The following is a 15986-nucleotide window of genomic DNA, read 5'->3' as shown; positions in this document are numbered from 1 at the left end:
CCTGGCACGAGTCCTACGACGGTTCTTCTGGCCCGGAGTACATGAAGAAGTGCGGAGGTACTGTGCCTCCTGCCCGGAGTGTCAGCTGCACAGTCCCCGTCCCCACCTGAGGGCACCTTTAGTACCCCTTCCCATCATAGAGGTCCCCTTCGAGCGAATAGCCATGGACCTAGTGGGACCCCTGGAGAAGATGGCTCGGGGCCACCAATATATACTTGTTGTTTTGGACTATGCTACTCGCTACCCAGAAGCCGTCCCCCTGCGGAACACGGCCTCTAAAACTATAGCCAAAGAGCTGGTGGGGATCTTTGCCCGAATGGGGCTACCGAAGGAGATATTAACCGACCAAGGAACCCCATTTATGTTGAAGCTAATGAAGGACCTCTGTATGCTGCTCCATATATATACCCTGAGAACTTCGGTCTACAATCCGCAGACTGATGGGTTGGTAGAAAGGTTTAACCGAACCCTCAAGGCTATGATAAGGAAGGTGGTAAGTCGGGACGGGAAGGATTGGGACACCCTACTACCCTACCTTATGTTCGCTATCCGGGAGGTACCTCAGGCCTCAACTGGGTTTTCCCCCTTCGAGTTATTATACGGGCGTCACCCCCGTGGCATACTAGATATCGCCAAAGAGATCTGGGAAGAGGAACCCAATGAGGGGAGAAATATAATAGAGCATGTAATGCAGATGCGAGACCGGATAGCCCGGGTTACCCCTATTGTACGGGAACATTTGGAGAAGGCACAGGAGGCCCAGCGAACCCATTACAATCGCCAGGCAAAAGTGCGACAGTTCCAACCAGGGGATCGGGTTATGGTGTTGGTACCCACGGCAGAAAGCAAGCTTCTGGCCCAATGGCAGGGGCCCTATGAGGTGGTTGAACCCATGGGGGAAAGTAACCTACAAGGTGCGGCAGCCAGGACGCAAAAAATAAGAACAGATTTATCACGTTAACCTTCTGAAACCCTGGCATGCACAAGAGGCATGCACAACGGTCCAAAAAGACCTAACCCATGAAAACAAGCCTTCCAAACAGGTGAGAGTGTCTCCCGATTTAACACCAGACCAGAAGAATGAGGTGTCTGAGATGATCTTCCGGAACCAAGATGTGTTCTCGACAAAACCGAGTCAAACAACCGAGATATATCACCACATCGTCACGAACCCTGGGGCCAGAGTATCAGAGTATCTATCGGGTGCCAGCAGCAAAAAGGGAGGAAATAAAAGCAGAAGTAAAAAAAATGCTGGAGTTGGGGATCATCGAAGAATCCCACAGTCAGTGGTCCAGCCCAATCGTGCTGGTGCCCAAACCTGATGGCACCACAAGATTTTGCAACGACTTCCGGTGACTAAACGAAGTATCCCAGTTCGACGCGTACCCCATACCTCGCATAGATGAGCTAGTGGACCATCTGGGTAATGCCCGGTACTTGACTACCCTAGATTTGACAAAGGGGTACTGGCAGATTCCCCTTGCAGAAGACGCAAAGGAAAAGACTGCGTTCTCTACACCAGAGGGTCTTTTTCAATATACTGTCCTCCCTTTTGGACTACATGGGGCCCCAGCTACCTTCCAGCGCCTCATGGACAAGCTATTAAGCCCGCATAACAGTTATGCTGCTGCCTACTTGGACGATGTGGTCATTCATACCCCAGACTGGGAAACCCACCTGGAGAAGGTGGAGGCAGTCCTCGATACCTTCAGGCGAGCTGGCCTTACAGCAAACCCTGCCAAGTGTGCAGTAGGGTTTACAGAGGCCAAATAACTTGGCTACATTGTGGGAAAAGGTTTGGTAAAACCCCAAGTGAGCAAGTTAGAGGCCATCCAAAATTGGCCCCGACCAAGTCGCAAGAAACAAGTCCGGGCGTTCCTAGGTGTGGTGGGGTATTACCGACGATTTATCCCCCACTTTGCCACAAGGGCAAGCCCCCTGACAGAACTAGTGAAAGCCTGTGGACCTGATCTGGTGAGATGTCTGACGCAGCAGAAGAAGCATTCACAGACCTACGAACTGCCCTCTGCAGTAACCCCGTACTGATAGCCCCTGATTTCACCAAGGAGTTTATCCTGCAGACGGATGCATCGGAAGTAGGGTTGGGGGCCGTTCTATCACAGATGGTCGGGGAGGAGGAACACCCAATTCTATACCTCAGTCGGAAACTCCTTCCAAGGGAACAAAAATATGCAGTGGTGGAGAGAGAATGCCTCGCTGTAAAATGGGCCATGGAAACATTGCGCTACTACCTGCTCGGGCGCAGATTTGTCCTCGTGACCGACCATGCCCCTCTTCAATGGATGCAGCAGAACAAGGAGAAGAACACAAGGGTGACCAGATGGTTCTTATCCCTCCAACCTTTCCAGTTCCGTGTGCAACACAGAGCAGGGAGCCGTCATGGCAACGCCGATGGCTTGTCACGTGTGCACTGTCTGGTGTCCCAAGCTGCCCAACCCCTTGGTGTTGAGCAGGGGGGAGGGATATGTGACAGACCCAGACCAGTGGGGTACAGGAGTCTGGTAGAGGGCAAATATACTGGTCACTGGATGAGTAGTTTTCTGTTCCCTGAGTGACTAGAGCAGGGGCTGCACTAGAGTAATCAGGAACCTGCTAGAACCAGTTAAGGCAGGCAGGCTAATTAGGACACCTGGAGTCAATTAAGAAGAAGCTGCTAGAATCAATTAAGGCAGGCTAATCAGGGCACCTGGGTTTTAAAAGGAGCTCACTTCAGTTTGTGGTGCGAGTGTGAGGAGCTGGGAGCAAGAGGCGCAAGGAGCTGAGAGTGAGAGGGTGTGCTGCTGGAGGACTGAGGAGCCCAAGCGTTATCAGACACCAGGAGGAAGGTCCTGTGGTGAGAATAAGGAAGGTGTTTGGAGGAGGCCATGGGGAAGTAGCCCAGGGAGTTGTAGCTGTCACGCAGCTGTTACAGGAGGCACTATAGACAGCTGCAGTCCACAGGGCCCTGGGCTGGAACCCAGAGTAGAGGGCGGGCCCGGGTTCCCCCCAAACCTCCCAATTGACCTGGACTGTGGGTTCTTCCAGAGGGGAAGGTCTCTGGGCTGTTCCCCAACCCACATGGTGAATCTCTGAGGCAAGAAAATCCGCCAATAAGTGCAGGACCCACCAAGATAGAGGAGGAACTTTGTCACAATAGCTAAATCATCAGTTGATTCGTCCAGCTATTACAGCACAGATTCCAAATTAATTTATAGTTGAGACACTTAAAAATATGTGATGGTCCAGAAATCAAGTTTTTAAAACAAGCCTTTCAGATCTTTTTCTATTAACTGATGACAAAACGAGGAAAAGCCTTTTACTTTTTGTCACATTTAGCGTGAAAAATAGCATCGATTTACACACCCAGGGTTGAATTTATAATATGTATAAGCATTCTGTCCATTAAGGTTAACTGGGGAGGGGTGTGTCTCATACTTCCATGCACAAATGAGCAGGCAAAGGTCTGCCATACCCAAGCTATCAGCAAAAATTTCGACACTTATGTCACACTTCATAGCAATGTGTGCCCTCCTTCCCTTTGCTTCTTTATATTATCCTTCGTGGGTGAGCTGCCATTTTCAATTTAAGTGTAAAATCACGGGCAGAACAGAAGTCAGGAGGATCATTAGTGATAGCTAGTACTAGAGCTACAGCATTTTTCCAGCAATTTTAATCTAGAGCTTGTCATGAGAGAAAAAAAGCTTGTTGCAATGGAAATTAATATGCATTCTGGATTTGGGGTATTTGTTTCACTGCTTTTTGTTCTACCATCATCTGAATAATAATCAGCTTCAGAATTTGAGTTATTAATGGTTAGGTTCAGCCACTTACTTGGGCACAGGATCAGTTTCAGGCTTTAGAGTCTCAAGTTGCTTTTGGAATACCTAGAGAATCCCGGCATTCTTAGGTTCTATACTTTCGTGATGAAGAGGTTGAGGTATAAATAATAGAACTAGCCAGATTTTGTGATTAAAACATTAATAATGAGACCAACCAAGTCAGCTGGAGCAACTGATGTGCAACGTGAACATTACCCAGTCAAATAATGCAAAGTGCAGTGTTTGGTTTCTCATTAAAAACAGAAAGGAACAAGGAAAGGAAGGAAGTAGAGCTGCTGTTGTAATGTTAGTTTCCTACCGATAGGTCACATTGTCATTTCTATGCCTGCTTGTCTCCCTGCACAAAAAAGGTAACTGAACAAAATGAAAAAAACTCTTGAGTTTTTTCCCTATATAGTGCTCATCACCATAGTATCTAGATACTGTACCTCCCAGAATTCAGCAGCTAATCACAGTATTGTTGGTATCATAAGCATTGAGGACAACTGAATTCCCAGTCCAATACCATATGCAAATTGTGTCTGATACCATTCCAACCCTCCAAATCCACTCCCCTCAAACCAACCATGGAGTGGTTAGTAACCCATGTCCCCATAAAAAACAAACAATTCTTTGGCCAATAGAATAAGGTTTAAACTCAGACTTCTCCATACAGAACATGTCTGAATGGATCAACCCAATTACGTGTGTGACAGATTTTTAGTATCATTTTAGTATACATTTTTAATACACAGCCCCAGCCTAACGTATTCCAAATTGCCTGTTCCCACTTTTCTCTTAAGTAAAACATCTATTAACATAAACTAGACTGTAAACAAAAGGTACATGATAAGATGGAGAAGAGGTGAGAGCACCTACTAGGAGACAATTATGCACCTATTACACAGATGACCATTTAGCAAATTTTCTGGTCAGATGCTGCTGCTTATACTATTTATAATTTTGAAAATTATTCTGCACCCTCCTGTCCAAATGGGGGGAGGGGGGAGGGAAAGCAAAAGTGGCTCAGTATTTACATACATAAAAAAGCAGACAGCCACTCCACCCCCATTTTGCGAGTTTAGGCTCCTTTTTAAAATTCTAGCCTACACGAGTTTGGTGCCCCAAATCCATGGAACTTGGACTCCTAACTCTCTTAGGCTCCTTTTAAAACCCCAGCCTTAAGTTTTCAGACAACCACATTTTGAGGTTATATAGTGTAATAATGACTGCACACCGTGCTCTCTTTAACAATAATGATCCACATTAGCTTTTTGTGGTGCTTATGTCATAGAAAGTTCTGGATCACATTCACTTCATGCATGGCCCTATGCTAGGGGATTCCCCATACCTCTGCATTTTCTTGTGATTCAAGAATGCCCAACATGGAATATGCCCGACTGCTATATATGTAGTTACTCTAGCAAATATTTAGAATAACTCTTGCCATTGCTAAACAATATTTATTTCTATCTGGTCAGAGTATATTTAGTTCAAGCAGGTCAAACCAGCACAGTTTGGACATTCTCTTTTCTCTGTGATCAAGGGCAATAAACCTTCAATCTACCCATTCCTTTCCCTGTTTAAATGTCACTATGGTAATAGCCTCTTTGACAGACATGGCGGGCCCTTCCCATGAAAATGAACATTATCGGGTTGGACATTCCCACTGGATTCTCTGACTATCTGATTCCATAGAAGGCTGTGGATGGTAAGGCAAGTTTAGAATTGACTATCTGCTAGCAATGGTCTTTGGGGAAAGAGCTATCACAACATTTTCCAGACTTTAATTACAATTAGGATCTACAAATGCTGAGTTATGATAAGCTATGGAGCTTTTGCCAAATTGCTATCGTGTTTTGCAAATTTTCTCTCATGAAAGAGACCACAGCTTTAGAAGCAACAGAAAATTCCATGGGACATATTATACGGGGTAGCAGGCAGACTCTCTCCAAAATTACCCTGACAATCCTCTCTGTTTCCCAGCCAGGGACCTTGTTAAGGTGACAAAGATCATGTCATTTAACTCAGGGAAAATTCAATGCATTTGAAAAATAACTAGCATTTGAAACAAACAAAAAGTTTCCTCACAAAGTTCATCGCATTTTGATACAGTGCAGTGTGTAACTTCAGCTGGCTATTTTACGAAATGATGTGAACTCCTTAGACTCTGCTTCATTAACTTAATGGTGGTTTAAGCTTCCTTCTCCTACTCTCTGTAAGTCTGGGAAATTTATTGAGACATTATGTTACTCATTTTTTATACAGTAGACACAAAATTCATTGTACAGCCAAAAGCATATGAGTGAGGAGGATTTAGAAGAATCTCATCCTATCCCTATCATTGAGAACACATATCATAGAATATCAGGGTTGGAAGGGACCTCAGGAGGTCTTCTAGTCCAACCCCCTGCTCAAAGCAGGACCAATCCCCAGACAGATTTTTGCCCCAGACCCTTAAATGGCCCCCTCACGGATTGAACTCACAACCCTGGGTTTAGCAGGCCAATGCTCAAACCAAGTCTTTCAAATTAGAAGACGAGTGCTCCTTTTATATGGTACAGCCAACCCTTACAGACCAGTTGAACTGTGCCAGCCAGTCAGCTCTTCACCCCAATTTCCTGCATCTGGAAACTTCCTTCCATTCTTAATTTAATGCAGAATTCAGAACCCAACTACTAGTGAGCCATTGCTAACTAGAGATTTCAGCTGTGCACACTCAAATCTGCAGTGGAATTTAAGGCTTTCCAGATGCTGAACTGCAAGAGACCATGTAAAACTATGTTTTGCCAAAGATTAAACCCCTAGTAAAAGGTAAACGCCGACAGCTAGATGTGAGGCAGGCAGTAGTGACACAGTAGGCCCCAGCAGAGTGGCTGGACCTCAGATTCATCATTAAGATAAAGAAGGTATTCCTGTGGATGGGCACAAGGGTCTACCTATGTAGATCAGACTGCAGGATTAGGACCCAGGTTAGAATCATAGGACTGGAAGGGACCTCAAGAGGCCATCTAGTCCAGTCTCCTGAACTCATAGCAGGACTACGTATTATCTAGACCATCCCTGACAGGTGTTTGTCTAACCTGCTCTGTGGAATCTCCATCATTGGAGATTTTTAAATCTCCTTGGCAAATTTATTCCAGTGCTTAACCATCCTGACAGCTAGGAAGTTTTTCCTAATGTCCAACCTAAACTGCCCTTGCTGCAATTTAACCCATTGCTTCCTGTTCTATCCTCAGAGGTTAAGGATAATAATTTCTCTCCCTCCTCCTTAGAACAATTTTTATGTACCTCAAAACTGTTATGTCCCCTCTCAGTCTTCTCTTCTCCAGACTAAATAAACACAATTTTTTCAATCTTCCCTCATAGTTCATGTTTTCTAGACCTTTAATCATTTTGGTTGCTCTTCTCTGGATTTTCTCCAATTTGCCCACATCTTTCCTGAAATGTGGCACCCAGAACTGGACACACAACTCCTTGTCAGCCTGGAGTAGAGCAGAAGAATTACTTTTCACATGTTGCTGACAACACTTCTGCTAATACATCCCAGAATGAGGCTTTCTTTTTTTGCAAGTTTTACACTGTTCACTCATATTTAGCTTATGATCCACTATGACCCCCAGATCCCTTTCTCCAGTACTCCTTCCTAGGCAGTCATTTCCCATTTTGTATGTGTGCAACTGATTGTTCCTTCCTAAGTGGAGTACTTTGCATTTATCCTTATTGAATTTCATCCTATTTACTACAGACCATTTCTCCAGTTTGTCCAGATCATTTTGAATTTTAATCGTATCCTCCAAAGCACTTGCAACCCCTCCCAGCGTGCTATGCCATTATCTAAATCATTAATGAAGATATAGAACAGAACTGCACCCAGAACTGATCCCTGGAGGACCCCACTTGATATGTCCTTCCAGCTTGACTGTGAACTGCTGATAACTACTCTCTGGGAATGGTTTTCCAGCTTGTTATACACCCACCTTATAGTAGCTCAATCTAGATTATATTTCCCTCATTTGTTTATGAGAGGATCATGGGAGACCATATCAAAGTCAATTACTAAAGTCAATATATACTACATCTACCACTCCCCCTTTTCCCCCTTATCCACAAGGCTTGTTATCCTGTCAAAGAAAGCCATTAGGCTGGTTTGACACAATTTGTTCTTGACAAATCTATGATGACTGGTTTCAGAGTGGTAGCCGTGTTAGTCTGTATCAGCAAAAACCCTGTTAGTCTCTAAGGTGCCACAAGGACTCCTTGTTGGGTTTTTTTATGATGACTGTTACTTATCACCTTATTATCTTCTAGGTGTTTGCAAATTGATTGCTTAATTATTTGATCCATTATCTTTCCAGGTACTGAAGTTAAGATGGTTGGTCTGGAATTCCCCAGGTTGTCCTTATTTCCCTTTTTATAGAAGGGCACTATATTTGCCCTCTTCCAGTCCTCTGGAATCTCTCCCATCTTCCATGACTTTTCAAAGATAATCGCTAATGGTTCAGATAGCTCCTCAGTCAGCTCCTTGAGTATTCTAGGATGCATTTCATCAGGCCCTGGTGACTTGGAGACATCTAATTTGTCTAAGTAATTTTTTAGTTGTTCTTTCCCTATTTTAGCCTCTGATCCTACCTCATTTTCACTGACATTCACTGTGTTAGATGTCCAAATAACACATTCTCTCCCCGCCCCCCCATCAAGTAACAGGCCTACCTTGTCCTTGGTCTTCCTCTTGCTTCTAAAGTATTTGTAGAATGTTTTCTTGTTACCCTTTTTATTTATGTTATTTGTTTATATTCATCTCTTGTAATTTGGCCTATTTTCCACTTTTTGTAGGACTCTGAGTTTCAGATAATTGAAGATCTCCTGGTTGAGCCAGGGTGGTCTCTGGCCATGCTTCCTATCTTTCCTATGCAATGGCATTGTTTGCTCTTGTGTCCTTAATAATGTCTTTTTGAAAAACTGCCAAATCTTTTGAACTGTTTTCCCCTTTAGACTTGCTTCCCATGGGATCTTACCTACCAACTCCCTAAGTTTGCTAAAGTCTGCCTTCTTGAAATCCATTATCTTTATTCTGCTGTTTTCCCTCCTACCATTCCTCAGAATCATGAACTCTACCATTTCATGATCACTTTCTCCTAAGCTGACTTCCGCTTTCAAATTCTCATCCAGTTCCTCCCTATTTGTCAAAATCAAATCTAGAACAGCCTTTCCCCTACTGGATTTCTCCACCTTCTGAAATAAAAAAATGTCTCTGGGTTAGTAGAAGATGGCCTTTACGGAACATTCCAGTATTTGTGAACCACTTCTTTGGTTCTTTCCTTTTCAATTTTAATGCATCTCCACAACAACAACAAAAAGTTGACTTCATCTTCTTGGGTAAAAATACCCTGCATGACTCAAAGGAAAAATTTCCTCTTTTTATTTTTCTGTCAATAGAATTTTGTCGTCTTTTTCTCTTCTAACAAATACTCCTTTTTTAGGGCAAATGCACTTTACCCATTTTAAATAATAATAAAGAAAAGATATATTCATCCAGAGTTGACAAATAGACAGTATATGTCAAGCAGTTCTCAGAAAGTGAGGTGGCTTTAATAATCTGTATCACATTATTATTTCTCTCTCATAACTTTATGGCTTATAGGCAGGAGTTTAGGCACTTGCAGACTTACCTCCCTGAAGAGTAATGTATAAGGATGGTAATGCATCATGATCTCAACAAATGTTCTATTTAAACAGTATTATGATTCCCAAAAGCAAAACATATTACAGCCTGGGTTGTCTTAGGTTTTAATATAATGCATGCATTTCCTTTTCTGACTTTTTTATTGCTGGAAAAACTTGCTCCACTAAAGTTTACTATTTCCCTTTCCCCCTCCCCCTTAAACATATAGGACAAGATTTAAATGTGTGTTACACGGGTGTAAATCTGAAATAACTCCAATGAAGCTATCCCTAATTTGAAATGGTGTCAGCAATGAGACATCTGACTTACTGAGGTTCCATTTTAAGCCCGTCGTAGTAACGTTGTAACAAGGGTTCCCAACTGGAATGAGGCCACACCACTTGCTTTCAAGTCCTGTGTTTACATGCAGTTTGTGCTTTCCCTGCAATACAGAAAGAAGTTTTCTTTAGACAGTAGCAACCAAGGACCAGGAAGCCATTTATACAACACATTTTAAAAATACAGTAGAACACATCTGAATTAGAGACAGGACTGATCTTAATTCTCCCAAAGTTCAGAAGTATTTGGATCTGGGATTTCAGTGCGGCCTATCATACAGAGAGAGGGACCAATCAAAGATCCAGATTTGAAAGTATGGGATTTTGAATCTGGGCTTTTGGTTTGGTCCGGTCCCATCTCTAATCTGAATCCAATACTGTTCATTATTCCTCTGCACTAGCATTCACATCCAAAGTTAGATTGTTTTTTCCTCCATTTTGGAGGAATCCTGATCTAGTCATTAATTTTTTTAAACTGTTGACTTCCCACGTAAGCTGTGTAACACTTTAGAAACAAAACTAGGCAAAACTTACCTAGTTTGGGGGTTCATCACAAAGCCAAAATTTTGGTCACATTTGTAAGTTTCATGTACTTTCCTTTCTGGAAAAAGTTCTAAACCAGTAATGAAACTAATGGGATTCTACAAAGTTTAAAAGGGTTCCAGAGAAATAAATCTAAAATCTATGGAATTTAAGAAAATGACACCCCCTTTTTAGGTTTTTAAACAGCATCCAAAATAATTCCATAGCAGGGATACAATTATCTTAAATATGTTGATATAGAAAGTTATTTTCTATTATGTATTATAGGACTTTTCCATAAGGGTTTGCGTGAATCTTAGCTGAATTATAATTTGGAGTGAAAAATTAATACTTGTTTCAAATGAAACTCATGAGGTGTGAACCCATTTGAAATATAATGATATAAGAACACTACAGTACGACATGCAGTGAAACAAACTCTCTATTGAAACTGAGTTTCTCATATCTCTAATGATAACTCATTTCATAGCTGTTAATATTCTCTGAAAGAGCTACTTTTAGTGATGAATTATTTAGGCTTATATTTGGCATAATACCCTTCTATTAGCTGTCCTAGACCCCCAATTCAGCATATTAGTAACTTTAAGCATGTAAGTAGTCCCAATGAACTAAAGAAGAGTAGACAGTGCATTTCACAGTAGAGGGACAATAATTATCTGTACTCAGTTATATATGAAATTGTTTCCTGTAACAGAGCTAGCAGGAAACATCAAGGAATGAAAGATGGAAATTGTGCCAATATTTGTGGAAAAAATATCAGATTCTTCCTGTATAATTAATTTGTTCTACATAACAAAAGAGATAAGATGCTTCAGAAGCACATGATTTTGGCTTTTATTCTCTCAGCTGCATGGGAGCACTTAACTTCTGTAAGTGCTAATTGGAGTCACAGACATAATTCCCTCTCACCACAGTGAAAAATTTAGATTTTTTTTTATGGTTTATTAATTTCTCTACCAAAATGGGTATTTAAAAAAAATACAAAACCAAGAAACCTAAAATGTATCACTTACTGAGCGTATTATAAAGACTAAAATCCTGTTTAAAGCAAAAGAAAACTAGTTGTGTAACTCAAGCAATATCCTAAGTGGCAAGTAAATAACCTTTTACTGAAAGAAAATATTGTAAGCTTCAGCCTTGTATTTCATGTTTCCTCTCCTACAGCAGCCTCCACCACTGTGAAGTGACAGTTAGAAGACGAAAATGAAGGAAAAATACCTTACTGCCAAGATGAATTATCTGAGGTGTTTAACAAATTCTACTGCTTATGCCAAATACCTTATAAAAATCCTCAATATGAGCCATGCTCTCAGTTATCAAATGAACCTTAGAAAAGCTGTCAATTAAAAACTATCAGAGTTAATAGCTTTAACCTGTTTGATTGTTTGCAGAGCAAGACGGAGAACAGTTCGACATTGATTACGTCCAGACTACCCGCCATATCGGCGGGTAGCGATCGATTTATCGGGGATCGATATATCGCGTCTCGTTAAGACGTGATATATCGATCCCCGAACGCGCTCCCCGTCGACTCCGGAACTCCACCGGAGCGAGCGGCGGTAGCGGAGTCGACGGGGGAGCCGCGGCTGTCGATCCCATGCCGTGAGGACGGGAGGTAAGTCGGAATAAGATATGTCAACTTCAGCTACGGTATTCCTGTAGCTGAAGTTGCGTATCTTACATCGACACCCCCCGCCCCAGTGTAGACCAGGCCATTGTCTATCTTCTCAAATCACAGAACTTCACAAGGTGCTGAGCCACAGGTTTCCATGGGTACTACTGTGGGTGCTCCACAAATGCAGGTATTTACAAATTCATGCCGAATGCCCTTTTAGAAATGCAACAGGCGTAGCTATTTCTCTACTGCAATGTTTCTCATATCTTGTGAGCATTACCTTCCTGGGAAATTGCTCTGGGCCCTGGTCTACTCTACAAACTTATGTTGGTATAACGTCCCTAAGCAATGCAGTTATACCAATCTAACTGCTGGTGTAGTCAGTGCTGTGTTGACAGGAGGGTTTCTCTCATTGACATAGGTACTGCCTCTCGGGGAGATGGAGTACCTACATTGAAGGGAGAAGTTCTCCTGTTGGCACAGGTAGAGTCTTCACTAAGCACTGTAGTGGCACAGCTGCGCTACTGCAGTGCTTTAAGTGTAGACAAGCCCTGAGTTATTCCGCAAGAGGTGCAAGCTACAAAGCTCCATTTCAGAGAGCGGCTGCTTATCCGATCAAACAAACAGCTTCTGTTTGCTTGTGTGTGAGTGAGAGAGAAGCAGGGGGCTCTCTTTGGAAGTGCCGACAGCTAATGTTTGCTTAAGAGTGAGTGAGTGAAGAGGGGTGTGGGGTGGGGTTGCCATTGCTGACAGCGGCTGCTTATCTGGTCTGAGAAAAAAACAAGCAGCTACTGTTTGCTTTGAGTGAGTGAGAGAGAGGCGGGGGAGGGAGGGGAGGCTGAACTTGCAAGACAGCGTGCCTGACACACTCTCAGCACCCTAAAAACCCACTCTCTCCCCTCCCATGCTCCCTGTCACACTCCACCCCACCCCCCCATTTGAAAAGCACGTTGCAGCCACTTGAATGCTGGGAAAACTGCCCATAAGGCACCGCTCCCAATGCAGCTGCAAATGTGGCCACGCCAGTGCGCTTTCAGCTCTCAGTGTGGACAAACTGGAGCGCTTTCCCTAGTGCGCTCTCCGAAGGCTGGTTTAACTTAAAGCGCTCTACAGCTGCCAGTGTAGCCATGGCCTTAAAGTATGTTACTTATACAAAGAACATGAGATCTTTAAAACAGAACTACCTCAGGTAATTATCAAAGTGTTGCCAATTCTCAGGGTTTTATCACAAGAGTTATGATATTTCACATTTTTCTTAAAGCCCCAGCTTACACAGCCAAGTGAGTAAAGAAGAATCTCATCTTTCATTTAAGAAAGAAAAGAAAAGTTTCTAGCCTTCATGCTTGTGGAGAAAAGTTTGAAAACAAACACTAAACACTCAAAACCCAGATGGTAAATAAAAAAGAATTTACAAGCTAAATACACATGTATTATCTTAAAATAAAATCTCATGATTTAAGCCACTCATGATTTTTGAATTCTCAGAGTTAGCAATATTTAAAGGCCCTTTGTTTTCGGTTTTTACCAATTCTTACTGAAATTCTGGAAGTGCTGGATCTCCGCAGATACAACTCTCTCCTTCTGGAATGGGGAGCAAGCTCCAGGGGATCCCTCTGGCACCTGAGGGATGCTCCAGAAGGACAGTCGGCCACTTGGTAAGCTGTGTGTCCTGTCCCCCAATACTAAACCTAATATTTTCCCAGAAAACTGTGAAGTTAATGTTTGCATTGATTTTTATCTGTTTTTAAATTTTTGTAGTAAACACTGACACATTGCTAGGAAATTTTAAACAAAGTAAAGCCAGAAACAAAGGGCCTTAGCAATACTGTACAAGGAATAAATTGACTTATTTAAAAAAAAATCATACATTCTTAGGGAGTTTATTTTGTTTTGGGAAACAAATTTGTTAACTTTTTAAGATATGAGTTCATTTCTTTGGCAGAAAGTTTAAAAACAACAACACGTTTGTACAGAAAGGGCTAGACAGTCAAAGCACTGTGAGCCGCCCACAGGGAAAATTAGGTGCAGAATGATATTTTCAAGTTCCCATGTAGAAATCTTCCATAGAAGCAACACTTAATGGAGAATTCACAAAATCAGAGTCATCATTATTGGTAACTTGCAAATACAAACATTAATTTGTTCTTATTTTTAAACGTTAAGATTAAATAAGCAAATACACTGGTACTAAAAAATGAAACTGATACTCTGTTTGTAGAAACCTTTGTAGAAACCAAAGTTACAAAGTTTAAGAGTAAAAAGAAACCCAAAGATGGATTAAAATTACTTCCTTTTAAGTTTTTACCTCTGAAGTAGACAGCTGAACTGCTTTAGCATTTTAACTTATAAATCAAATATCAACATTTTCTAATGTTACAGGTGATAATAATGGCAAATAATATAGCTGTATTGATTTTTATCTTACAAAGTAGTTTTGAAAAAAAATGATCAGTTTTGAGAATTGATTCAATTTATTTTTCCACTTTGTGTCTGGTGCTGGGAAATGAGATCAACTTCTAAGTTTAGCAATATGAGGAAAATATCAGAAGGTTGTTTTTTTAGTGTGTTTTATCCAAACAGGCTTAACTTTTACCCTTGTTTCTGATGTTTTACTCATTTTAGGTGACATTTTAATAAGAAAGCACTAACCGAATAGGGGACAAACACAAAAATACTTGTTGTTAGTAAAGAAAAATCCGAGAAACAATTTTTCCTGTGTTAAGCCTCCTAAGTCAAATGGAACTAATGAAATAATCAGCTGAACATTGGGTGCACCTATACCTAACACACGCATCAAAGATAACAGGAATGTATAACCTTTGTTCAAAAATATGAAAGTTAAATTTGGGTAACAAGTAAAGAGTATCAAGTTGCAAGCAGTTGGGCTTAAGTCATTTATAGTGCCTAAGTGTCACTTCACAGAAACACAAAGGCAAGGACCCTGTCCCAACGGGCTTACAGAGTAACTTAAACAAATCCAATACAACTTGCAAACAATAGAATATATAATATAATTAAAGTGGTTCAAACACAAAAAGGTGTGCAGACATGATAGGTGCAGAGCTCAACATAAGCTGACAAAACCAATTTTAGACAGATCTAAAGAAGGAAAGGGATAGGAGTTGGCACATGGCAGTTGAAAGATTGTTCTGAATATAAGGTGGAGTATGGAAAAAAGGCACAAGGTCACAAGGAGGAGGAGACAAAAGATTGAAACAGTTAACAGAGAGGTTGCTGGCAAGCATAAGAATGAGGGGGGGGTATCAGCGGAGAAGTAGGAAGTGGATGTTATGGAAAGTGGTGAAGGAGTGTGAACTTTAACATGGAAGGAAAAGGAAATCAATAAAGAGACCTAAGGACAGAAGTCGTGGTCTGAGCAGGAAGGACGATGGTCCTTAGCAACAACATTTGGGGTAGATTGGAAAGAAAAAAAAAAGGGAGATGCAGATGGTCAGGGAGGGTTCTGCAGTAGAGGAGATAAAAATAATTAATGAATGGACTAGTGTTTCATTCGTGGGGATTCAGAGGGAAAGACAGATTTGAAGGTATTTGGGAGGAAAATGCTTCAATTTGATGAGAGGAAGAGAGGAGCCGGACATGACAATGAAGTTTTAAGCTTGGGTGTTTTTTTCAACAGTAAAGGGAAAGAGACGAGAGTTTATGTGGAAAGATAAATTTGGTTTGGAACAATATGGAGATTCAGGAGGTGAAGGGATATCCAGGAAGACACACTGAGGACATATGGAAATGTGTGACAGGACAGATGATGAAAGGTCATAAATAGAGAGGCAGATATAGAAGTCATCAGCATAGAAAGGGATGTGACGGGCAGCTATTCTTCTGCCTCAACAGGACTCTACTGTGGAGCCCAGAAGGCTCAATATTATCCAATATTCAACAAACACAACAAGGTAAGCCACAGGGTCAACAGCAAGAAGCCACAGACTTCAGTGCCAGCAGTATGCAGTTGACACTCTGTTCTATACAATATCAATACTTAGTCCTGC

General features: G+C 41.8%; 1 protein-coding gene across 1 annotated transcript in view; it reads right to left on the bottom strand.

The window, feature by feature from the left end:
- TPK1 (thiamin pyrophosphokinase 1) overlaps positions 1-15986 on the bottom strand; it is a 512062-nt gene that overhangs the window by 102209 nt on the left and 393867 nt on the right. Inside the window, exon 9 of the mRNA XM_065399761.1 lies at positions 9814-9925. Coding sequence (XP_065255833.1) covers positions 9814-9925 — 112 coding nt within the window. The remainder of the gene's footprint in view (positions 1-9813; positions 9926-15986) is intronic.

Source organism: Emys orbicularis, chromosome 2 (assembly GCF_028017835.1).
Source record: "Emys orbicularis isolate rEmyOrb1 chromosome 2, rEmyOrb1.hap1, whole genome shotgun sequence".
NCBI classification, from domain to species: Eukaryota; Metazoa; Chordata; order Testudines; family Emydidae; genus Emys; species Emys orbicularis.
Note: the sequence above shows the minus strand (reverse complement) of the source record. Positions and strands in the feature narration are given on the sequence as shown.